The 27593-nt window shown below is 34.4% G+C and overlaps 2 protein-coding genes across 2 annotated transcripts in view; both read left to right on the top strand.

The window, feature by feature from the left end:
- LOC117690337 (uncharacterized) overlaps positions 1-27593 on the top strand; it is a 73439-nt gene that overhangs the window by 12535 nt on the left and 33311 nt on the right. The gene's annotated exons all lie outside the window — the stretch shown is intronic.
- LOC117683765 (retrovirus-related Pol polyprotein from transposon 17.6) lies at positions 3373-7395 on the top strand. The gene has a single exon (XM_034453583.2). The coding sequence runs from the start codon at positions 3373-3375 to the stop codon at positions 7393-7395; it is 4023 nt and encodes a 1340-aa protein (XP_034309474.2).

Here is a 27593-nt window from a genome sequence, read left to right as displayed (position 1 = left end):
CTACTTTCCCACTTGAACGGTGGGCGCACTCTGAGCGAACGGTAAGCGCACACTGAACGGAATTTGGTGAACGCTAATGAACGATGAGCTAACGCAGAGCGCAAGCGGAGCGAAAAGTGAGCGGTGAACGCACGATGAACGATATGTGAACGCTTTGTGAACGCAAGAGAAACGATATATTTGGAGTGCCTCGGAGATTTTCTTTACATTGTATTTCGTCGGAAATAAGGACAACATTATGGTGTTCCGATGGGGCCACATCGACCTTAGCACTTTCGCCTATATGGCGAAGATGCGAGAGTGCGAAGTTGCGTAGGCGAAAGTGCGAAGGTGCGATGGCGAAGGAGCGAAAGTGCGAAGATGCGATGGCGAAGTGCGGAGATGCGAATGCGAGAATGCGAAGTTGCAAAGGCGAAGGAGCGATAATACTATCGCTCTTCGCCTTCGCACTCTCGCCTTCGCGTCTTCGCACTTTCGCCCTCGCCTTTTTATAATTGTGGAGCTCTCTATCGTATAAAGACACTTTTAGCTGTATGAAATGTCATCTGGGGCAGAAGACGAACTTTTTAGAATTTATTTTCAACAACCTCTGCATTTTGCTGTGTCTCGCATGCAAAGACCGTTTCTTTCATTTTGGAGTTCCGAATGAAAACTGACTGAACAATACGTGAACGCTGAACGAACGGTGAACGCTTTGTGAACGCACAGTGAACGCATTATGAGAGCTTTGTGAACGGTAAGCGGGAACGGAGCGGAGCGGAGAGCGCAAGTGAACACACATTGGGCTCACTATGAGCGCACGTTGAACTCACGAAGAAATGGGAAAGTAGAACGTTTCAAGGTTTGTAACAAGGACAATTTTTTGATCATATCTAAATTTGCATTTCTCCAAAAGGTGGGTGGAGGTTCCGAGCGCTAGTTTCAGTAACTTTACTATGTGATTGTATTCAAATTAAATTCATTCTTCCCAATCCACGCATGACTTGTGTTTACTTACATACACTGAGTACAAAATCCGTTTTCTAAATTTTAAGAAGATTCCCCGTCTAATCTTTACATGTAGATCTAAGTAAGCCTTTTGCAATTTCCATTTTATTAAAAAAACTAATATCGGCAAATTAAATCTGATCGAAAATAACATTTATAGATCCAAATAATCTAATGGTGTGAGAAAACAATACACGCAATTCAAATTTGATATAAACATGATAAGTATTATGACATGTATTCATATATACATGTATATGCATGTACACACCATTGTCTACATTTACCTGGGTAAGAAATGCAAGAAATAAGTATAATTATAAAATATCAGATCACGTGAAGAATTGAAAGTTTATACACTATGCAGAGACCATTCCTATTTTTCTGCTTTGAAAACCCCTCTATATCCCTATATATGATTTAGTACACATAAGACAGCTTCGGTTTACTTCTTATGTTTTGTATTAGAGTGGTCATAAGATATGTCTTAAGACATCCTACATCTAGGACATGACGTAATACAGATTTTAAGATACTTTCATGAACATTGCCACTGGTGGTTTTTTTTCTTTGCTATTGGCAAAATGTTTAAATAAATAAGTATAGATAAATGATCAGCACGTCATACAGTAGTTAACAAGCAGCGAAAGTAACGAAATTATGTAAACTCTCTCTCTCTCTCTCTCCTTTCTCTCTCTCTCTCTCTCTCTCTCTCTCTCTCTCTCTCTCTCTCTCTCTCTCTCTCAATATTCAGGCGCGAGTGCAGGATTTTTGGTTTTAAAAAGGGAAATACACATGTACATATATGTGAAAAATGTGCATGTATATAGAACTAAACATTTGGGGTGGCAACGGTAGGAGAAAGCGTTGTATACTATACTGGTATATTCCTATATTCCCGAGGATGGTTGGGGGGGGGGGGGGGGTTCTATTATTTAATACTACATACTGTTCATGTATGTACTCCTCATATCTCTGCAAGCTCGGATGAATTGGGAGGGGGAGGGGACAAACCATTATAACAACCCTCTATATCATTCTATAAAACTGCATTGTCTTTTGGGGGCAGACTTCACTTTTTAATTCAGTGTATTCTGTATTATAAACTTATCACGTACTTGCATATTTCTTATTACATATGAGGTGGGTCAGTCACGTTTTGTCCGCCGTCACATTATGTTCGCCGTTGCCTTTTTTTCTAAAAAAAAAAATCGTCACGTACGTTACAAATGTATGTCCACCGGCGGACGTGCGTATACATGTAACTCTGAAAAATACAGTGGCGGCGGACAGAACGCGTACGTATGTGCGAATTTTTATTAAAAGCATCAGAAACAATCCTGTTTTTTTGCGTGGGGAAAAGATTATGCATCTGTTTAATGCATATCTTAAATAAACATCATTTTCATTAAATGAATAGAAATAAATCCAAATGAATGATTTATTCTCAAATTTGATATTTTATTCAAACTGTTGGATTTGATGCGTCGGCGAATAAATAAAAAAGAAATAAGCACATGTACATCATTCATGTACATAAAGTATCAGAAGTTGTCCTAAGAATAGACAAATATTAAGCAGCACATGAAGATTCCATGTAAGATGCGTCATACCCGCCTCTCGAAAGTTTCTTATTTATAAGATATAGCTTCATAAACACTTTTGTGGGTGCTCAGTCAGTTCATCTCAATCGTATTTTTGTAAGGTACATACTTTTTTTTACGTAAAGACTTTTTAATAATTGCTTCTAAGTTTTAACAATTATTCAACTGAAAAGATATACATTTATATTCATTGAGTTAAAAGTCACTTTCCAGGAGCATGTTTCATTAGAACATCGCAACGTAATGTAAATTACGTAAAATTCAGCAATATCTGAGAATTTCAGAATAATTCCGTGCTAGAAGCTCAGCAAAGAGGGAGGTCTTTCATTAGATTATTACAAACACCTGTAAGATCACTTTCTTGGTCGGCACAGCGGGAGGCTACATTCTGTTGAATTCGCTGGGTCTTCACACCAGCGGGAGGATAAACATTGCTGACCTTGTGCAGGACAAGAGGAACCGCGTTTTGTGTCTCCTTATCTCAATTCAAAATGACTTCTATATCCTAGCGACCTTTCCTTGTGTGTTTAGAATTTGAAAAATATTATATGACCTAAATCCACCTTGAAGTTTTTTCTAATGATATTGTAATGATTATATGTAAGAACAATAACTCTGTATGTAATGTATCTTTGGATTATTGCCCTTGATTAAAAGAGTCTGAAATGCATAGTGTGTTCCACGTGATGGGTCATTGACAATCGATATTAATCTATAGTAATCCAGTGCTTAAGGATACTACATTGGCGACGAGGATTGTGAATAAACTCTATGATTTAGAATGGCGCAGTTAATTACGACTGATTTAGGGGGAATTCCTACATTTGATTGTGATGGAGAACCGACTACGGTAGGGGTCAGATGGCAAAAATGGCGCAGAGCTTTTGAGTTATTTGTTGTCGGTAAAGGGATAGAAAATGCGGCACAGAAGAGAGCATTATTATTGCATTGCGGAGGTATGAAGATGCAAGATATATATTTCACATTTCCCGCGGCTCGCGAACCTGATGGAGATGAGACGGTGTACGACATAGCTATGGAACAACTTGACAACTACTTCCGGCCTAGAGTAAACACACCATTCGAAAGGCATGGATTTCGTTTGATGACACAAGAACCGACAGAGAGTGTGGATCAGTTTGTGACTCGATTGAAACAGAAAGCGCAACATTGTAATTTTGACAATGCAGACGAACATATTAGGGATCAAGTCATCGAAAAATGCAAATCATCTCACTTACGTAGGAAATTACTGGAAAGAGGGGGTGATTTGACACTCGAGCAAACGTTAACTACAGCAAGGGCTTTTGAACAAAGTCAACAACAAGCTACCGGAATTGAAGGAGGAAGGAATTCAGAAGCTTTTGTGAATAAAGTAAGTGTACGAAAACACAAACCGAACTCCAGTATAACTTGTTATAGGTGTGGTCAAAGAGGACACATTAAGTCAGATCCAGCATGTCCAGCCATCGGTCAAAAATGTCTTAAATGCAACAAGCCTGATCACTTTGCTAAGTGCTGTAAATCGTTTACACCAAAGACTCACAATTATAGTCACAAATATTCCGGACGCAGCAAACCGAAGCCACGAGTTAGACTGGTGGACACAACAGATCAGGAGGATTCTGATGAAGCTTATGCATTTACATTGTCTATGGATAACCCACAAGAAACACTTGAAACACTAACAGTCAATGGACCGTATCACCCAACCGTTACCACAAATATTGGTGGAGTAGAAGATATTGTGATGATTGTCGATTCTGGTGCTAGTTGTAACGTACTGGATCACTCCTTATGGGAGGAGTTAAAGAAGAAAAGAGTAAGATGTACGTCACAGCGATCTAGTAAAAAACTTTATCCGTATGGAAGTTCAAAACCACTGGACACCCTAGGAAGCTTTATGGCAGACATTTCAGTGGGAAATTCTTCAGTGAAAGCAGAGTTCATTGTGATTCAAGGTAAAGGACAGGCCCTGTTAGGACATAAAACAGCAACAGAGCTCGGAATTCTGAAGGTGGCACATGCAAATTTCCTGTCAGAAGCCAGTATATTTACCAAATATGAAAAGTACTTTAATGGTGTGGGAAAGTTAAAGAACTTTAAGTTGATGTTACATATAGATGAGAATGTTACCCCTGTAGCACAGCAAGTCAGGAGGATTCCGTTCGCTATGAGGGAGAAGGTTGAGGCAAAACTCAAGGAGTTACAGGACATGGATATCATTGAGCCAGTTGAGGGACCATCATCTTGGGTCAGCCCTATTGTTGTCACACCGAAGCAGTCTGGAGATATTCGTCTGTGCGTGGACATGAGGCAAGCTAATGAGGCCATTATTAGAGAGAGACATCCAATACCTACCATTGATGAGATCCTGCATGAGCTAAATGGGAGTTGTATTTTCAGCAAGTTAGACCTTAAGTGGGGTTTTCATCAATTGGAGCTAGCTGATGAATCTCGTGACATTACCACTTTTGTTACTCATATTGGACTGTTTCGCTACAAGAGACTTAGTTTTGGTGTCACGTCTGCACCTGAGATTTATCAGCACACCATTCAGCAGGCACTTCATGGATGTGAGGGAGTGAGAAATATGTCGGACGACATTATTGTACATGCCAAAACAATGGAAGAGCACGACCGCAGATTGCTAGCTGTGATTGAGAAATTAGGCAGCAAGGGATTGACATTTAATAAGGAAAAATGTCAACTTCGTCTCCGAAAACTAGAGTTCATGGGACACGTCTTATCAGACAAAGGAATCGACCCGACCCGAGAGAAGGTGAAAGCTATAGTAGAAGCTAGACCACCAACAAACGCATCAGAAGTCAGAAGTTTCCTGGGATTGGTTACATATTGTGGAAAGTTCATTCCAAACCTCGCATCACTGTCAGAACCGTTGAGACTTTTGACGAGGAAAAACCAACCATTTACCTGGGGTCCTGAACAAGACAAAGCATTCCGAAAGCTGAAGACAAGTTTATCGAAAGCTGAGACTTTAGGATATTTTGATCCAAAAGCGAGAACTCAAGTGATAGCGGATGCCAGTCCTGTGGGGCTTGGTGCAGTGTTAGTACAGATACAACAGGGAGAGCCCCGTATTATTTGCTTTGCAAGCAAAAGTTTGACAGATGTTGAAAGAAGATACTCGCAGACCGAGAAAGAAGCCCTAGCACTGGTGTGGGCGTGTGAACGCTTTTACATGTATTTGTATGGCATCGAGTTTGATTTGCTGACAGACCATAAGCCTTTACAGTTCATTTACAGCAAGAAATCAAACCCGTGTGCACGCATTCAGCGATGGGTATTGAGACTCCAACCCTTTCAGTTCACAGTAAAGTATATTCCCGGACACAAAAATGTTGCTGATGTACTTTCTCGACTGTGTATATATAAATCTGATGCACCCTCACCAAGTGAAATATCAGAGGATTTTGTGAGATTCGTGGCTCTGCAAGCCGTACCAAGAACCTTGACGATTCAGGAGGTGGAGAAAGAGTCCGCTGGAGATCTTGAGTTACACCGAGTGAAGGAAGCCTTACTAACTGGAAATTGGACAGATTGTGAGGAAAGCTACGTATCCGTTAAAACTGAACTGTGCAGCATAGGAAAGGTGATCCTCAGAGGTACACGTATTGTGATTCCAACCAGTTTGAGGGAGAGAGTTTTAAGCGCTGCTCATGAGGGACACCAAGGAATCACTAAAACCAAACAACGACTGAGAGAGAAAGTATGGTGGCCAAAGATTGACAGTGATGCTGAACGTGTTTGCAAGAAATGTTACGCATGTCAAGTAGTAGGAGGTCCATCGTCACCTGAGCCGTTACGCCGTAAAGTGCTTCCAGATTATCCATGGCAAGCAACAGCAATTGATCTAATGGGACCGTTTCCAACAGGAGAATCAGTATTGGTGTATGTGGACTATTACAGCCGTTTCTTTGAAACTTTTATTTTGAAGAACACAGGATCAACCAAGATCATTGAATGTTTGGAGGAGATTTTTGCTCGATATGGTATTCCTGACACCCTGAGGAGTGACAATGGAGCCCAATTTCGTTCAGCAGAATTTGAAAAGTTTTTAGAGGAATACGGCATCAACCATGAAACATCCACACCTTATTGGCCACAAGCTAATGGAGAAGTCGAGCGACAGAACAAGACCTTACTCAAGGCTATCAGGACAGCTCATGTTGAGGGAAAGGATTGGAGAAAGGAGTTACCAAAATTTCTATCAGCTTATAGAAACACACCACATACAGTAACTGGAGTTGCACCAAACAAACTCATTTTCCGATATCCAGTGAAGACCAAGATTCCCAGTTTTCCAGAGAGAGATGAGGAAGATATCCGAGTTAAAGACTGGATAAAAAAGAAGAAAGAGAAAGAATATGCAGACAAGAGTAGAAACGCAAAATACAGCCAAGTACAAGTTGGAGACAGAGTGTTGGTTCAGCAGCCAAAAGAAAATAAACTTTCACCTGCCTTTGAGACAAAACCATATGAGGTCGTTGGACGTACAGGAAATGAAGTTTTGCTGAAGGCACCACATGGAGGTACATATCGCAGGAACGTAAAGCAAGTGAAAAATCTGGAGATTGACGGTAGCGTTCCACTTGATGATGCAGACGATGTGACTGACCTAGATCTTCCACAAAGTGAACTACCAGATGATGGGGACGACCTGAAGATCACTGACATGGACGATGACCAGAAGATTGAGACAGACCGTGGAGACTCTGTGCGTACAAGACCAGTTCGGCAACACAAGTTACCGGATCGGTTCAAAGACTTTGTTTTGACATAAAGTGAAAATTTTATGGACTGTTTAAAAAGTTTTGACGCAACTCATTTCAGTGAATTTTATCTTGATTTTGGACTTTAAAGTTAAAACTCATTTCAGTTTAAATTTCAAATAAATTTGAATTATGTTTAAATTTAAGAAAAGGAGGAATGTAATGATTATATGTAAGAACAATAACTCTGTATGTAATGTATCTTTGGATTATTGCCCTTGATTAAAAGAGTCTGAAATGCATAGTGTGTTCCACGTGATGGGTCATTGACAATCGATATTAATCTATAGTAATCCAGTGCTTAAGGATACTACAGATATTTGAAGAAAGTGCTAAGAATACTAAGTATATATTTTGGTTATATACATGCATATGATTTCTTAGTGGCATTTTTCAGCAATGTGATATGAGTATTTCAACAAAAAGCGAAGGAACGCTTAAACATTGCTAACTGATTAATTCAAATAAATACAAAAAATGTTGATTTAAGCAGTACCCTTCAAAACATGTCTCTTTATTATGATTCTTTGTACTCAAAATAGATGAACAATCCGATTAATATGAAAGAACCCATTCCAGTTACCAGACACTTAATTCATGATAAGCTTTTAAAGCAATTTATGTACGATATGATGACTTTGTCCCCCAAACTCTTCATCATCAAACAATAAGTAAAATTTAGACACCCCCATCCTCAATTTTTTTTCTCTTTGATGCATTCAACTCTTTCTATTTAACAAGTTTTCATTTGAACGGTAACGAAATGTATTTTAACGAAACGAAAACTATTTTTAAAAGTCGGGCCCGCCTGTGAAGAGGAGAAATCGAACTTTATCCGATGAAATTCCCCGCCTCAAAATCAGCACTCGGTGTCGTAATCGGGGCGGCCAACAGTAGAGAGGGGCGGCTTCCCTGAGTCTGTATGTAAGGTCATGGTAATAGTTAACCCTCCCCAGAGAGAGAAAGAGAGAGAGAGAATTCTTCACTGCTCTTGGATGTCGTAAAATTCCCACATAGACACATGTCAAAGTCAGCAAGATCGGCGAGAGAGATAAAGAAAGGAAAAAAAGTGCATAGATAATTTGCAGAGAGAGAGAGAGAGTGAGAGAGAGAGAGAGAGAGAGAGAGAGAGAGAGAGAGAGAGAGTATTGATCTAATCAAATTTCTGTTTATTCTAGGAGAAGAGTGTTTAGAAAATTTATGACAATTAATTGTTTGTAACGATTTAATCCTAGATTAAGATTAACAAGTTTCCCTTTAAGGTTACATGTAGTTTATCATTATGAATAGAATAATGTATTATGGACTAGTGTGGTTCATAAAAGTGGGTCGGAAAAACTTGTAAAACAAGAACCAATGATCGCATAATTGAAAAATATTTCGCTTATTTTTAGTACTATTCAACAAATAAATACAGTTAAATGTAGCTAGATATAGTATTTTATTTATTTTGAATTTGAAATGCACGGCACAGTCAACAAATAACGGTTGCATAAAGACTTCCTGCTGTGCCTTCCTCTGAAACATTATACCATCAACCGATGGAAGGCTGGGTGAATAGGGCATGCACAGAACAGTTTACAGTACGAATGACCAACATTCTAAAATAGGACATACAGATAAACAACAACGGAATTTTGAATTACCACGAAATATAATGATTCATCTGTTTGAATAATGACCGAAATATTGGATATTGTGTGTGAAAGGGAAGAAAAGAATTATATATATATATGGATGCCGATGGTGGGATAAATGAAGAAAGAAATAGACAACAAATGAAGTCGGCCTAGTAATGGTAAGTAATACACTTCAACATAAATACTTGGAAAATGTTACTTAACCTTGTCCACAATTAACTGCAGAAAAAAATGCGAAGTTATATAAACATTACAAATGCAACAGCCATATCTGTATCATTGACCTGCATCATTGACCTGGCCTATATACAAGTACCTTGTAGCTAAGGCACGTAGCATCGGGGGTGAGGGTGGAGTAGGGATGAGGGTGGCAGCATCTCCCCTGCTTTTTTGCGCAGTAAACATTTTTTTTAAATCTACATATAAAGAGGGAAATTAAAATGGAGTTGTCTGCCCCTTTTTGGGAGAATGTAAAAAATTAATTGAAAGGAATTGATGTTATATGAAGTTATAGATATGCTATGTTCTGACCCCCCCCCCCCCCCCCTTCCCACAGATTAGGATTTTTATGATTTTAAAAGTTCCTTTTTTTGCTTGGGATGAGTTTGCCCCCACACACTTTCAATAACGATGATACGTGCCTGTAACTGCTGTCATAATGGTTTTTTAAAAATATTAAGTGTTTTTGATTTTATTTGATCTAAATGTAAGTCTTTAACACGTGCGAAATAAATTTCCATTGAAAAAGAATAGTTAATCACTAGCGTAGGTATACAAAGCTATTTTTTTCTATAGTTTCAGTGCAGTGAAATTTATTATAATATGCCTAAAAAATATTTTCTCATTTACAAAAATAATCAGGAAAATGATGGGAAAATACATAAGGAGACAGGAATGATCAATCAAACTAAATCATTATATTTTAACCACTAGGTTCGCTTAGCCAAAATAATTTACATGTAAGTGAAGTATTGTAGTTTGTTCACACGTATAAATGACGACACTTGATCTGCACGCGAATTTAGCTTACTTTTTTCAGAGGTCGGTTAACGGTTTTTAGAGATATTACGAGGCTTTTAAAGCAAAAACTTGTCTAGAGATATCGATGGTACTAATCATATCCACAGACCTTGTGAAAGTAAGCTTCAGATTAATGAGTTCAAAAATTAGCTTTAGCTATTTGCCACGTGAATTGCAACTTTTCAGCACGTAAACAACTATAACTATTATTACTAAAAGAGAAGACCCAGATACGACAAAATCATTCAAAGACAGCAATAAATAAGTAGGATTTTGCATGAATTGAATCGTGTTGCTATATTAACATGTAGACCCATATTATGATAGAACCTTTGCATTACAAACATTTTTCTACCCATTTCACGTCCAACAAAAACCAAATAACCGTTATAATTCGGAAAATGTGCAAAATTGATCGATGGAATTTTCATTCTCCGTGTGCGGACAGATTCCCGCCGAATGTACATCTTTAGCGCCCACTTTTTTTAATCAGATTTCAAATTAACATACGCGCAAATATGATTTTGTTTTGTCACCTGATGCACTCAGTAGGCCAATATGGTCATGCAGTGTTAATATACACGTAAAATGGTTGAAACTCTTCTTCTTTTTCTCTACTGAAACTGAATGAATTTTAAGAAAGACTATAAAGTCCAAAATTATGAATTCAACAACCACAGGGTAGGGTTTCTTATCGCAGGGTGTGGCTAGAATTCACGTTATCGGGTTTAGGAAATTTTTCTGCAATTTTCGCTACCTTTATATAACCTGTATGAATCATCAAAGTAAGCATACCCTCGTTTCTGTTTGTATATACACCATTCTTTTAACAAATTGATGAAATGATCGTCAAAAGTAATTAAAAACTATTTAAATTACAATTCATATACATCAGTAAGATGTATATGTATATGATTATTTCGTGCAGTCCGTGATTTTTCCTATGTCACTCTAGGTTTTGACCAACTGAAAAGAGAGTTGGGTAGATTTCAGTTATGTGAGTGTCTACATATCTATATATTTCATAAAGGATGACTGCACTTGGCGCCGGGTTTTGGGCCCTTTTTGGTCGCTTCTGTTGCGTATTTTTCTTAACCTACATGTAGTTCCACTTTTGTTAAAATTTTTGAAGAGTCTAGTCAATTTCCAACATGACTGTGATATATTAAGCTCTTTTTATGTTTTTCTCCTTACAACTTTCGAAAAAAGGAGATTTTTTGCTTATCTGCCTTTGATCAAACATACGATTGATATTAATATCCATGAGAGGTGGAGCTGACATTATCAAAATGGTACTAAAATTAGTCTAGCATGAATAACAATACCATGTATAAAATTTATGTGATCACTCTTTCACCATAACCCTATCTATTCTATATTGTACAAGTATACTATCTAATATGGTTTCAACAATTAGACCACGCCTATGCAAGTACAGAAAACTTTAAAAGGACTTAGACACAATTTCAGATGAAAATTTTATTTTTGATTTGTATACATAAATAAGTTTTCTTGTGTATTTTGAACGATTTATCCAGATTTGAATGTTAGAAGTCATGTTACAAGCGAGAGACAGAGGAAAGAAATCGTTGTTATGTACACAGAGCTCGAGTCTTATATTTGCTTACAAATAATGTAAAGTAAAGAAATTACAATTTCTTTGACAAAATAACTTGTGGAAACAAGATAAACTCATTCAATTGGCTCATAAATAATGTTACCAACAACAAAAAGTAACATTAGATTGAAACATTCATTAAAATACATATGTAAACAATAACAAGGCTCAAGCATTTTTACCTCTGTAACTCGCTTGTAACTTGATATTGGACTTTCAAGTTTTGACAAAGTATTAAAAACACTCATACTGATTATTTTAGACATTAAATAAGACAAAATAAATTTTGAGAAAATTGAGCTTAAATCGGGCCCAAGTCCCTCTAAATCAATGCTTGACAACTTAACGTTCTTGAAAATATTGTCCTCGTAAGCAGACAACATGCTATCTTACACGTCATGTGATAGAATTTTGTATTCACAAAGTTACCTTAGGTGAGAAATCACGTGATGATTTATATAATATACAACATGCATCAACCCTTGGTTACAACGGGGAAAGCGGAATTAAGAAGAAGCAGTTTTTTTTTTCATTTAAACCATGAGCGCATGTTTGTTTATTAATCTCTCTTTGATGGTGCAAATATACAACTACTGTTAAACGTAAAACAATAGACAAATATGCGCTGATTTTGTATGAAGTCAGTGTAAAAGTGGGCGTCCTCATTATCGTATGGATATTCAAGAAATCGTAATGACCCCCGCCTATAAAAACAAATTCGTACTTGTTAACACATACTTTTATTTAACGCAATTACGTAAAGTTGCAGTTTAGATGTTGACCATTTCTGCAATTTAAAGAAAATTCTTGTTGTAAAGGTTTATTTTCTCACAAATATGTCCTTAAGTGCAGTCATCCTTTCTGTTAAAATTTGAGATAATCATACTTGGTGGGTGTAAATATAGAAAAAATTAACAATTTCCTACCCCAAAACACTGCATAATATGTTATAAAAATATTTTTGGACTTAAATGCCAGATATTTTCACCAATATACATATATGGTTGTTTGTATTTCTATTAAAGTGTAAAAATGAATACTGAAAGCTTAAGCTTTGTTGTCTAATATTCAATAAACTGAATATACGATGCAGAAGAAGTACATGCACGCAGAAAAAGAGTATCACTGTGGTATAATATGTATAATTTGATTACAATGTAACATTAGGTAGAGAACTGAGCAGTGACAAGTTGCAATATCTTTTTGTTTGAATAAGTGACATCGCCAAGTAGAATAGCCAGGCGTTAGATGACAAGTTGCATTGGCGGTTGCAAGGTCTGTTGACGTAAAAATAACCACGAGGTAAACGGAATAGTTGTATGTATTGAATGAAAGCTTTTTCGTTTGTCAAAGAGACACTCGGTAGCTGCCATTATTACGTAATTCTTTTGTCGCATGTCGTATAAAACTCGGGTGAAGCGGGTACGGACTGAGGCGCCTGGTCATGGTCTTATACAATACAATGTGCTAAGGAAGAGCCGAATTCTGTTCTTAGATATGTTGATACGAGAAGTAATGCAAATTAAGTGAAATATGAAGCATTATACCAGTTTTATTTTCATTTAATCCGGTAAAATTGCTCTCCGGCCCTTGGATAATTGCAGGGGCTGTTTAGTTAAAATATGTATTCGAAAGCCATCTTCATGAAACAATACATATGTAAAACTATCTTTCCAGCAAACAAATTAGGAAATATTATTTACAATCATGAGAGACTAGAACTTTTTAAAACATTTATTGATTACATATTGATTATTATTTATTGTCATTATTTCTATACGACACTGAAACTGAGTACATGTACCTAGTTTTCTTTATGCAATTTTGTTCGTGATATCAACATTTTGTTGATTATTTTAAACTTCAACCCATGACCTCTACATTGACTTTATGTGATTATATTTTCTTTCATTTTTTCTGTACTTGAGCTGACAAAATCAAGTAAAATCATCTTTGTGAAAGTTTATCATATCAAAAAGAAAGTTGAAAATTTCTTTCCATTTTCATAATATCCAGTAAAGTTTTGTACTTTTTTACAGATCGCTGTGTTGGTTTACACATAAAATCCCTGTGGCACCACCTCCATCTGGAAGCATGAGGAGGAAAGACACACTATGCGTATGTCGATTTTTCAAGAACTCTATAAAACATGACCAGAGAGTAGTATCGGTGATTTTCTAAGGGATCATAATCAACGAATTATCGAAATGATGAATAGTGACGGTGACTAGTTTATTTACAACACCTACCATCGGTGGAAATCCTTATAAGTTGCACCTAGGAGTTAGTGATGATAATTTTTGCTTTTATCTTTTATGATATAATTCTTTTCTGTCATTGATAATCCCGTTAAAAAGGAAAACGTATTTTGACCCACAGAAAGAGCAGACTCCGACAAATCTATATTTTTATTTGACAGTGATAAACAAAGTGTTTTTGATGGATTTTATATTCTTGTGTGCATGCACCAGCTATGTAATCTATTTTGATTAATAAGTCATCGTAGATCCACCAAGTATGTAAATTTAAAGTGAAAGTGCAACAAGGTAAATTCATTCCACTAGTCTGCATCAGCGAAAACAAAAAATATGTTAATGTGATATTTCTGGTGGCTTCACCAACTTTCTTGTCTTGTACAGAAGCTAAAATTTTCATCTTTTTGGTTGCCAAACCTGCTCTATTTAACACAGCGATTTATTAACAGCTTTTAATCTTTTAAAAATTCTTGGTGAGTCCACCAATTTGGAACTATAGTTTTATTTCACATTTCGCACAATTTTATATGGGTGGATCCACCAAGTATTGAAATAGCGAAAGCATTTTTCAATTTGGACAAGTTTCCTAAAATTTGTTCAGTGTAGTATTTATATATTGACATATTATTGACATATTAAAAAAATTTACCTCTTTGACTTTTGGTGGAATCACCAAACAATGTTTGCAAAATTACGTATTTTTAGGCATTCGAAAGTTTTTGTTTTTGTCATATGTTCTATCATATGCATTGTTGGTGGGTTCACCAATTCTTTGAATGAAATACAAAACTGTAAACAGTCAAATTCACAATTGATTTTTGGTGGAACCACCAGGGTTCTAGTTTCCTGTGTGAATGATATATTTTTTGCTTTTCAAATAATAGAATCGCCAATATCTTATTATTGGTGGACCCACCAAGTTTTTTTGAAAGTGAGTTAGTCGATGAATAAAATTGGTGGAATCACCAGGGTCCTGTGTATTTGATATATTTGATGCTGTTTTAAATAACAGAATCGCCATTATCTTATTATTGGTGGACCCACCAAGTTTTTTCTTAAGTGAAACAATCGATGAATGAAATTGGTGAAATCACCAATATTATGACTGTCATTGTGGAATATGAAGGTTTAAAGATACTGTAAAATGTGCTTTTGTGTAAAAAAAGATGGTGGGTTCACCAATTTTTGTTGTGTTCAACGACCAAAATGAATAAAATTCATGTTTATTTCTGTTTTTGCATTGTGTTCATTTTTCATTTTGCACTGAAAAAAAGAGGACACGAATAGAAAATCCTCTTTCTTAATAGAAACAGTTATATATATATATATATATATATATATATATATATATATATATATATATATATATATATATATATATATATATATATATTATTTTTCAGACATAGCAAATAGTAGTGTTGTTTACACAAGATGGGGAAGGAAAAATTGTCCAACAGGTGCAGAATTGGTCCTCTCGGGTAAAGCTTTCTAACTAGATAAAGTACCCAACAACCTCTACACAAAATAACTGTTTTCAGATTAATAAATTAGATTTTGGTAAAAAAAAAATGATGTTCACATTCCATCATTCGTAATTTTTTTTATTAAGATCTGAAAACAAAAAAGTGAAGAGATAAACGAACAAATAAAACAATGATAACAAACAAAAAAAACCCCAAAAAACAAAAAACGAAAACAAAACCTAATAATAAAAAAATAAAATCCTAAATCGATTAAACATTGATTAAAACTAAAAATGTAGAACGTTAAACTATGAAACCGTTGGTTTATTTAAGGATATGTTGGAGGATCTCAACATACTCATCCTGGGGCAGCAGTTGAACCTCTTTGTTTACCAAGAAAACCAGAATGGGGAAACTACAGGGATGGGACTGACGGATCAAAAGCTTACATCTATGGAGCTGAATACGAGACAAGTGATCTAAGTGGCAAGTGGCTCAAACTCCATGATCACGACGTCCCGTGTGCTGTGTGTTTGGTTCGTAACAGATCCGTAGTAAAGATGTTTCCAGGTAAGAGTTAAAAATCTATTTCTTCGCGTTTAAAGAATCAACAATAATAGTTGGTAATAGGTAGCAATGTAACGTATGGATTTATTTCAAGTAAAAAAATTATATATGTTAAAAAACAAATATTTTTTTTATTTACATATTTCAAATTCGAACACAAAATTTCTATTAACATCTATTAACATCTATTAATATCATTTCAATTTTTTGTAAAATACATTAAATAACAATATTAATAGCTAATTCCACTTCTGTATAATATAGCTACGCAATTATAAACAAAAAAATCGTTCCACTGTGTTCACCAGCATTTTTCAAATTTCCTAAGTTAAAATTTTTGAACATGCATACTTCTATCTTCTATTTAAAACTGAAATGATGTAATATCTCAACAAACTTTGGAATATTATTCTGCTTCAGACAAATTTATATGAATTGTTTTGTATATAAAATCATAAAGTTCACAGGTTTATTTTCTACATTTGGAGAATTTTCTCCAAACCGTATATTAATATCATCGAAACCAACCTTTCTTCCATGCTTTCCCATATATACACATACTATGATTGTTCCACTAGGGTAAAACGTTAGTACACCAAAAACACATGATATATTGTTTCTATTTCTTCTTTACAATAAGTACGGCAATCAGTTGCAATGATCTTGATTTTTTTTTCAAATAATAATTAAAAACGAAAAACGAATGTTAACAAAAAAGTGTTGTGTTTTTGTAAATCATTCGAACCTTTGTAGCTACAAGAGTGTGCAAAGAAGGTTGGAATTTAGAGTATCATGGTTACCTAATGGCTGGTTACCATGGTCACGCAGCTGGGACATCATATACTTGCATCGATAACGACCCAGAGAGTTTACATGGAGGTGGTAACACCAACAGCAACGGTTACCTGCTCTATATGGTGGAGGCAAGATGTGGTTCATTGAAGTGTCCACCTTATGTTGAAGGAAGAGAGATTGTTTGTACTGTCTGTTCCCTGGAAAAATAAAAAAAAAACAGTTAAGCGTTACTATACCGATATATTTGTCATTCTTGAGTCAAAACTAATACGAATTTCTGTCTTTATAAGAACAATCTTGTGTTTTAATATTGGCCGACAAAAAGATGTTCTTTTCGAACTATAGTGGCAAACTGATGAAACAGTCATATTAAATTTATTGTTGGCTGTTGGATGCGTAATCCATGCCCAGATAAATATCTGATTCATTTTCATTTATAACCACGAATGTTGCTTTGTTTATACACAGGTTATTGTTTTTCTTTGCAATCATTTTGCATTCAGATTTAATGTAAAGGTTGCATCAGTCAGTGACCCTTGGAGGTGCATAGAGCAAGTGCTTCCCTTCGGTTTCTGGGGGTAGTAAGCGGTCGTATACTCCTCCTTAATTGGACAACAGTTAATCGTAGGTTAACCCCCCACCAAAGACTAGTCCGCATTTTCAGCTTGGTAATGAAGACAGTGTAGAAAAGGCGTTTTGTCTAAAAACACAACACACAACATAAGTAGAGCACAGCGGAGCAGATGGAACCAGTGAGCTTTGTGTCACTCTCCATAGCACATATCAGCAGTATTCCATGACATTTGGTCTTACCAGGGTCAAGCATGGTTAAAATAATTATAAGTATATTAATCGATGCACTACATAAGTTACCACCCCATCCAATCCTTTTTTATTCATATTACATTTTAAAAGCGTAAGCCGCAGATTTAATCCTTTATGAAGCGTTTCATATATGGTTAAATCAACCAACTAGACAAGGACAAAAAGATATTTTATCATATGTATTGAAGATAAATATCTTGAAAAAAGAGATAACACCTTTACGTTGCTTTCAAAAAGATGAGCTGTATTTAAAGTAATTATCATATTTATGCATTGGTTTATTTACCGTAAGTGAATGCATTTAAATTCCATTTACTGGTAGATACATATACAATATGAGAGGCTCTAACTGTATTAACAGCCACTTTTGTCAGTAGGAAAGTCTAAGGGAGTTGTTTTGCTACAGCACCGGTAATGACTACTTTCACTTTAAAAGTGTCTTCACGTCTTCAATGAAATCTATTCGTATCAGACAAATAAAATGTTATAAAACTCTTAAATTCTAATGTCACAGATGTTTTACTATTGATTTTCCTTTCACGCTATCAATAACAAGATGTGTTGTTACTAGATACGAGATGTGTGACTACGTAGTAAAATAATATTGATATGTTTTTGTTTTTGTTTTGTTTTGTTGTTGTTGTAATTATACATTTAATTATGTAGTATTCACTTCCAATGTGCAATTATGCAGTTTCTTAAAAAAAGAATACTTGTATAGTTGTTTAGCTTTTAGTTGAAAATTAAGCTTATATGTTGAAATAAACATTAGTACAACAAAAAACAAAACTATGAATACAATATTTGTTGATTCAACGAATGAATCATGCAAATGAATTTTATTCTTCTTTCTTCACAAGAAATACTCAATAAGAGATCTCTCCTAACGTAAATGCATTTCATCGTCCCTGTTTATGCATACAATCGTATTTTATTTTATTCTCTACAGGGTGTAAACGAAGAGTCATTGACTGGTCTGATGTTCAAAACAAAATACAATATCTAATTTTAGAAATTAGAAATAACTGCGATATATCATCTGAATTAAACATTCAAAACTTTTTTTTTCACCGTTATATCACATAGATGTTGAAACGTTGGAGTAATATTTCTGACATCACATCATGTCGCGTACAATCGTTAAAATTCCTGATATATGTTTATTGAAATGAATAGTCATGGTTCCTCGTTATTCAATATATTTCTGTCTAAATTCTAAAAAGATACTAATTTTGACCATCTAACGATGTATTTCCGTATAACGAAATCTGCCCTTGATTCTGGAGGACGTGAATACTTACCCCAGAGTGTATTAATACAGTGTAGACATATATGTACTGCATGCAGTGTGTTTTTGGTATTGCATATATTTGGCCGAAAAACCTCAGTTTCTAAAAAAATATACCAAGTACATTTATGTACCAGAAATACAGTCTTCAACATAACGATATATAGTGTTCTTTTATCATTTTTAGGGGTGGTGTTTGGTTGTTTTTTTTTCAATTTTGGTTTTTTTCTTTTTTTTTCAGTAGAAATTCAAAAAGTAAGGATTTTCACAATCTCTGTGGTAAGAAAACCAACACGATTTGAATTCACCTTTCTTCAAATTTATGAAACTGCTTCTTAAATGATAAATGCTATGAATGTAACTGACATTTCACAAAAGTATTTATAGAACAAATATGAATCTGTTAAATAATGCATTATGCTTGTTGTCAAGAGTCACAGCATTTAATTTAAGGATTGATCCATTATATTCCAAAATATTTGCAGAGATTACTTTTGTTTGACAACGAACGAAATCATCCAGTTATCTTAGATCTATATTAAAGCACAATCTTATTTGTATCACTTATCTTATACAAATGTACTTTCTACAGCCCATAAGTAAGGTGAATGATAATCACTTACACACCTTAATAAGAATTTATTTGATAGATATTTATCTTTAGTTGATAATTTATTTACTAAACTAATTTGATAAAAGATCCTATATAGTTTTAACTTAAATATATTGTAATTATCTTTTTCCAAATTAAAAACATTTTCAATGAATGCATACATAAAGGAACATATATCAGACACGTAGCATCAGTCATAAATATTTCATTTGCACTTTTCCCTATTTTTCTTGTGAAGAATAATTCTAATTAAGGACAACTTACAATATGGAATACTATTTTTTGCAAATTTAATTTTCTAAAGAACATACTGCACAAGCAATTTCTCGACTATCGACATACGGGGTACACTTAAATGAACTGCACCTGCCTCCACCATATAAAACAGGTGTGGTAGAACAGATTTATTACTATCTATTTCATATGTATTTATTCGTTTTTGTATTTTCTATTTTCGTTTTGTGCAGTATATTCTTAAATATTATTCATCTAAAGTTTTGTGCAGTATATTCTTAAATATTATTCATCTAAAGTTTTATTGCACGCGTATGGTTCTTTAATTTCATTGGTTCATATTATTATCCAATAAATTTGATTCTCTATTAGTATAAGTAGCCGTTCAACCTAAGTCCAATTGGGCAGTATTTCATTTTAACGGCATCGGACAATCCAGTGTATATCAGCTGCATCTTGTGGTAGGTTAATATTATATTTAGTTATATATTTCTTTACTACCATAATAGTGATTAGGGCATATTATTTTATTGCAAGGTTTATACTTTATCGTATTTTTGCAGTTAATCTTGCCATTGTAATTTTTGAAACTTGTTTGTAAGTTCTAATATTAAATTGCTACAAAACATGTTTTACCATATAAATGAATACTGAAGTAACGGTTGCATTTTTATCAACGAAATATCGAAACTAAAACATATTGAATGTACATGTAAAATTGTATTTTGTCTAATGTATTTTTCTTTGTTTATAGGTCAATGCTTTAAAACGCTTAATAAATCTGTTAAACAAAACGGCTGGCTTTTGGAATTCCTTACTGCTCGGTTACACAGGTAACCGTTGCTGACAGTATTACCGCCTCCAGGTAAACTCTCTGGGTTATGATCGACACATCTGTACATTGTTCCAGCATTATATTTATAATATCCCGCCATCAAGTAGCCGTTATACTCTAGTTTCCATCCTTTGTTACACGACGTTCTTGCTACAATCATTGAGCTTATATCTAAATATACAAAAAGGTATCATTCAGGTCTTTCGTTTCCAACGGAAGACCTTGTACCTTGTTCTGATGGTAATTCTTCATTATTATAATTCTTCTTCTAGACGTGTTTAAAACCTCAATAACTTATTTGTATGTCATCCAATTTCATTCAAATTTTCACGGTATATTGTAAATTAAATTAGGTTTCTAGAGCACAAAAAATTGAAATCACAACTTCCGGTTTGGAGTTATTCCCCTTTTTCTAATATTTTAGGGGCATTAGTTTCCAGACAAAGGCTCCAAAATGGCCCGTAGCAAATGATTTAAAGTTAATCATCTTTATTTTTGACACTTATTGTCCTCTGATTTATGTATTTTAGTTTTTTTTCCATTATTCCACTCGAATTAATCAATCAAAATCTATGTTTTAAAAATAGCAAAATTTTTCTCTTCTTTTAGCTTCGTAACTTTTAAGTTTGAAATATTTCCTAGATACATATACATGTAGAACAAAAAGTGTGCATAATGTTAAGGGGTTTCATTTGACACCAATTAAAAAGGACTGGCCCCTAAAATTAAGGGTCAGTATCCCTTAAAAGATGTTGCTTTATAACTCATAAACAGTTACGATTTCGATATAGCTGTCGCTGGAATAGTTGTTTGTTGGGATCTCATAAAAGTCGTTACAATGTTATTTTGTGATTTGTGTAGCATGAGTGTAAAAAGCTTTACATGTTAACATGTACCTGTTTTTGGCAAGTTAACGAAAGTCTTTGTAGGTAAAACTGGCATTAAGTTACCACAGAAGGTATGATGGTTTATACAGGGAGCTTTAATTCATGAGGAAAAAAAATAGAACACGTTTTTTTTTAAAAGAAGTTTAAGTCATTGTGTTTAGTTCTTACACTGCACAATCCTTAAAGACGAGAATCGGAAAACAATACATTCTTTTTTTCTTTTCTAGTAAAACACAATATAGGTATTGAAAAAAAATCTATGCATTACATTTTAGTTATACTGCATGCATTTAAAATCCACCTTGAATCAGAGCTCTGTGCGTATCATTACGTAAGCTATCTCTCGCCCGCTGTCGAGAAAATCGGTCACCATGGTCGCGGCTGGACTACCGGTTATCTTATACACGAGAGTTGTGTCTCTCATATATGAGTTAATTTAGCTGCGAACTGAAGAATTGTTTCAGTTTTGATTACACATAAAAGTTTATTCTTCAATTGGATTAAACGATATAGTGTCAATTAAGAAATCGTTCAGTTAATTAATTAAAGCAATGCCATTCTCGGTCTAATGCAATATCAGACATATAGATCAATTGTGGGTTTTAAGTTAAAAAAAAAAAGAATGTCTATAAATATAATGTATATAAGAATATGTGTTTGAGTTTATATAGCCGTATATACACTGTACACTGTTTTAATTTTATGTTATCAAAGTTTGTTCATTTTGTATTTATTTAGATTAAACATTGGAGAGTAAATTAGATAGTCGTTCTGAAAATTAATAAAAGCGATATTTCTCCAAATCGGAAATACTCGTCAGACATATTTAAATGGTTGGTTTGTAAGTCTTAAATGTTTTAATAACTGTATAAATAATGTTTTCAAACAACAACCCAAATAGTAGGGGGAGGGCAACTCCATAATAATTCATCTTTGTATATGCAAATTTTAAAAAATTAGTTGTTGCGAGAAAAAGTGGGAAGGGGGGGGGGGGGGGAGAGGCCCCCCTGCCCCCCCCCCCCCCCCCATTCTATGTGCCTGAATTTTTCGATATGAAGTCAAGCATATTTTCCGATATGAAGTCAATCATATAGTTTCTTTTTATCAAACACTTAAAGCATGTTGGAAAAAAAGAAATATTGTATCAAGCAGTTATTATGCGCAGATCATGCATGCATTCCTCCATGGTTTTCACAATTACATGTATCAGTTACTACACGTACTTACTTGGGAGAAATACATTTCCAAAGAGATGATATCGGTAACTTATAGTTCATTTAACAGTTAAGTTCCAGCTTGTCTTTTGCCACATGCAAGCACGTGTGTAATCCTGACTTAGAAATAAGTATCATGACCGGGGGGGGGGGGGGTGAACAAAATTGTGTACTAGCGTACATTCATCGTTAATTTATAATTGATGTTGAATTATTATTAACAAAAAAAAATCATTAATTTATTATAACATGCAATCTGTAAAGTTAACTGGAAGAACTAAAATGCCAGGGGGTTTTGTTTTCTCTATTTGCTGGACAATTTCATTTGTATTAAATTTATAGAGTGTAGGATGCTCGCCTACTAAATACACAATCATGCTCACACGTCAACCGATTACAAATGACTGTATTATGGATGTATACATCGTTCAACATTCGATCTGATATATCATTGTTAATAATTCAAACGATTTTGAACGATTAAATTGGTTTTTATACCTACCCCGACCCTCACAAAAGAATCAATTCTGACCACTGGAAATTTTATTTACAAGACTCCGCGCCAGAATGTCCCATTCATTAATTTTTCGCAGTTATAGTAGACGAGTCCAAAAAAGGAACTTTTGAGACAGATCATACAATGTGACCTTATACCGTGAATGCAGTTTACTTTGCTTCTATTTTCTTATTTTGAGAGTCCTTCTTATCATTGCTTGAAAATGAGCTCGAGGGAAAACCTTGAATATTGTTAATCTGTGTCATATAACATGTGAAACTGTTTTCATTCCACCCACAAGCTTGAAATAATGAAATAATTTTAATGAAAACAATATAAATAGACGTCATAAATCCCATATCAAACGACATATTACCACTTGAATCTGCGCGTCTTTTAATGAATTTATGAGCAGTGGCACATTCTAAAATGTATTTTTAAAGGTAACGTTAGCTGCAAGTCTGTAGCCCTTGTATGAAAAATTTCGGATGGTAGTCAATTTTCCCGGGATATAGATAGAGAGTTACACATATGTAGCGAAGGTAACTAATAATGCTTACGATGAAATACTTTGTTTAGTAATGCAATCTTTTAAGAAAGCATTACTTATAACACTGTGCCGGATAATTATGCCAGTGCCAAGGTGGTATTTTTGCACCCGCTTAAGCTGCATTTGTCGGCAAATTCAAATATGCCATATGATAGACCATTGCTTAAAGAGTTAACAACTACCTTTGTTATCATACTATCCTGTCAGGTGAGATATTTACCTTTCAAAGATAAATTCCTATAGGAAAATAATTTTTCTCATTGGAAAAATAATATTCCTATAGTTAATTTGAAATATCCTATCGGAATACAAGAACTTCTTATAGGAATTTCAATTCCAATAGGATTTGATAAAATCCGATAGGAAAACTTAATATCCTTTAGGAAACTACATGTCTGAATCAAATTCCTACAGGAAACACCATTCTCCTATAGGAAATATAATTCCTATAGGACTTTTTAAAAATCCTACAGGATTTTCAATATTTCCTGTAGGAGAATCAATTCTCCTACTGTGGAATCATTAAATTTCGTGGGGGCCAATTTTCGTGGATGACTTAAATTTTACAGGTTCGTGGGGACGTAATTTCGTGTATTCATATATATCTACAAAAGGGAATATTACTTTATTACCCTAATTCATCAATTCGTGAAGGATGTTATTTCGTAGATGAGAGGTACCCACGAATTCCACGAAAAATAAGCCACCACGAAATCTAATGATTTTACAGTATATGGAAATTATCATTTTCCGATGGGATATTCATTTTTAAAGGTAAATATCTCACCTGTCAGGTGAAACACACTAAAAACAAAAGTGGTTTTATACTCTCTAGACAATGGTCTATCATTTGGTATACATGGATTTTTCCGAAACTGCATCTTAAGCAAGTGATAAAATGCCACCTTGGCACTGGCATAATTATCCGGCACAGTGTTTTATCTTTGTTTAAAAAATAACACCCCAATACTTCGTCTTTAGTTACATTTGTTATTTGTAGAAAAAGCAGAACCAGAATCAGTCCGACCCTCACCATATACATTGATCGAACTTAATTGCCCTAGTATTGCATTGCTTTGCATGTAAACAATTTCTTTTAAAAATTAAACACAAGTGTTATCTATATGGCTATTAATCTATCTATATATACACATAGCGTACACACGTGATTCAAATTAATCCAGACGGAAAACGGTAAAGAATTCAGTCATTGGGTCTACATTTTATAATGTAAACAAAAAAACCACATTGCGGGTCTGAATGTTTGTTAATGTGTCAATCTATCAATATAAAGTTTGTTAATTATTTTCGATTTCTAAGGCTACAGCGTATTTGATGAACATTGAACAACATTTTTTCCATGCAACTTTTTTCCATGGAAGATAGCGAGTACAGTTATAACGCATTTATAAAATTTATTTACCTCTTTAGAATTGTGTACGTAATAAATAATTTATAAGTTGCTGTTGAAGGTTGTTTGGTATTTTCGTTTGTAGATGTTTTGCAAATAAGATAACGCGAAGCGCGGGGCAAGTCATAATTAATATCCTTAATAACCGTAACTTAAAATAAGCGGCTTTGGATTCAAATATTATCGTATACGAATATTAAGTTCACTTTTTACAAATCATCTCCACGATGATAATATTATCTTTATCGTAAATCAGTAGTTTTCTTTAAAAGAAACGTTCTATCGGAAGCAATCCTGTGTTCGTTTAAATTGCCAGCGTGCATTTGTCATGTCAGTAATACACATTGTGCTTTATAAGACGGTCGTGTATTGTACAAAAGTTGAGTTTAATTACCATGCATTGGAACCATTTCATTAACACATCTCCCAGTACTGAAACAATTCAAAATGTCTCTGTTACAGTAACACAGTAGGGCGTTAAACGTGTACGTCCAGCTCTACAAGCACATGCACTGTCGTCTAGGCGACGGCCGGAATACAGCTAGCGACTCTCCTATCGATCGGTTACCTGAGTCTCGTAATGCATCTAAATATAGACAGGGGCACTGTTTTGAAACAAACAACAAAAATAAGGTCAAAGAGGTTCATCTTTATGAAATGAAAATGTACATATGAATAAAAACGTTTGGGAATTTTATGTGGAATTATTTTTGCGCGCTACATGTATCAGTTAGTGCATTACAAGAAGCCCTTTCATAACCTCCTAAACGTGCGCACCCCCACAAAAATGGAGCGAACTGACAACAATTGTTTCTGCAAATACTGACTATAAATTACGAAAACATTAAATTGAATAGTACGGAAGAATTTGGAATTAATTTCTTTTCAACTTTGCTTCAATAATGCATTATAAATTTTTATTCCTTTACAAGTCATTGACAAAAAACTTTTGACGCCTCTAACTCCCTAATTATAGTGGCCAGCCTCTTTTTCTGTATACCGAATGAAAGGTCTAGTTAAGACCAAGAACTTTTAAAAAAAACATCTTATAACAAATTATTATCAGGTTGAAAACTAAAACGGAAAATAGGCAATTATTTTTGCATTTTTTCTAACCTTTGTTTCAACATCTATACCACTCCTTTTATTTGCATTTAACTAACAAATAAAATATGTCTCGCACAAATTCAATGTATCAGCTTCCAAACCAGTCTATCTTTGAGACTCTGCCAGTCATTGTTAGAGCTAAACCCACCGGACAAAAGCGGTCGTTAAATTTTAATAAAAGAGGAATAACTCAAAACCGGATGGGGATTTTCATCAACTAAGATATGCAAGGACAACATCGCGCGGCATGTTATCAGACCTAAAAATTTCAAAACAATCGGCGAACAAACGAGCGAGATATTAACGATCAAAGTTGGCGTCTAGAAGAAAAAAAAATAAGAAGAAATCTGAAAATTTTCAGGATAATAGTAAGGTCTTCTGCTCCCAGCGGAAGACCTTAATTAAAAGTTTTAAGTCAAAGGTAATTTGTTCTCGGGATTAGATGTTATGAAATACGACTACATTATGCTATGCAGGCGGTCGCCGTAGAAATCATCAAAGTATTGCAAGTGTTGACAGATTAGTTCACTTGACTTACAGACTATAATATAGCGACATTTCTGCCTCCAAAAATAGTTACACTTCAGTGAGATGGACATGTGTTCTTGGGGATTTTCTTTATTGCTAAATATATGAAAACTGATTTCAAAAAAATAAAACGTTTTATTGAAGTTGTGTGGTATGAGGTTGTCATGCAACTAAATTTACTTACAAGGTTAGCTACAGCCAGTGGAATACTAGCTTTAGGTCAACAATGAATACCCAATCTATTAAAATACAAGATAAATAGAGAAGGCAATTATTGCTTGTGACATGTACGTAATTTTCTGATATATCTTTATGATAAAACAGAGAAAAGCAAAAAAAAAAAAAAAAAAAAAACCCACAAAAAACAAACATGGAACTTGCATCAAATTAATTCATGTACATGTTACCCCAAAAATTCGACCGAATATGCCCCTTAGTCACGTTTAATTAAATAAACTGAAAATAAAGCCGTAACACTTTTACTTTCGCCTGTTTATATTGAAGTTTCTCCCGTTTATTTTTTCTTTCAAAATACATAGTAACGTAAACTTTCTCCGATAGAATTGCTTTTGATCCGAAAAAGGAGAAAAAACTGACATAAAAATAGAGATTTTGCATATTATTGCAGCGTCGAGAGAAGTAATATTCATTTCTGTATATAATGTTATTTAATTTTACGATACATACCGGTGTCTGTATATCAGGTGTAAAATTTAAACGCTCACTTCTGCATAAATTCTCCCGATGATCTTTGATACTAGATTTTTATTTTGAATGTTCAAGTCTACTCGTATTATTAAATAATATCAGCCCTGAAGAAATTTTCAGAGATGCCATCAATTTTGTCTATTTACCAAATT

This window comes from Magallana gigas, chromosome 8, assembly GCF_963853765.1.
Source record: "Magallana gigas chromosome 8, xbMagGiga1.1, whole genome shotgun sequence".
NCBI classification, from domain to species: domain Eukaryota; kingdom Metazoa; phylum Mollusca; class Bivalvia; order Ostreida; family Ostreidae; genus Magallana; species Magallana gigas.
The sequence above is the reverse complement of the archived record's forward strand: the minus strand, read 5'-3'. Positions and strand labels throughout refer to the sequence as shown.

Bases quoted from the DNA above. Each gene is read 5' to 3' on its own strand.
- LOC117683765 (XM_034453583.2), top strand. From the start codon at position 3,373: ATGGCGCAGTTAATTACGACTGATTTAGGGGGAATTCCTACATTTGAT.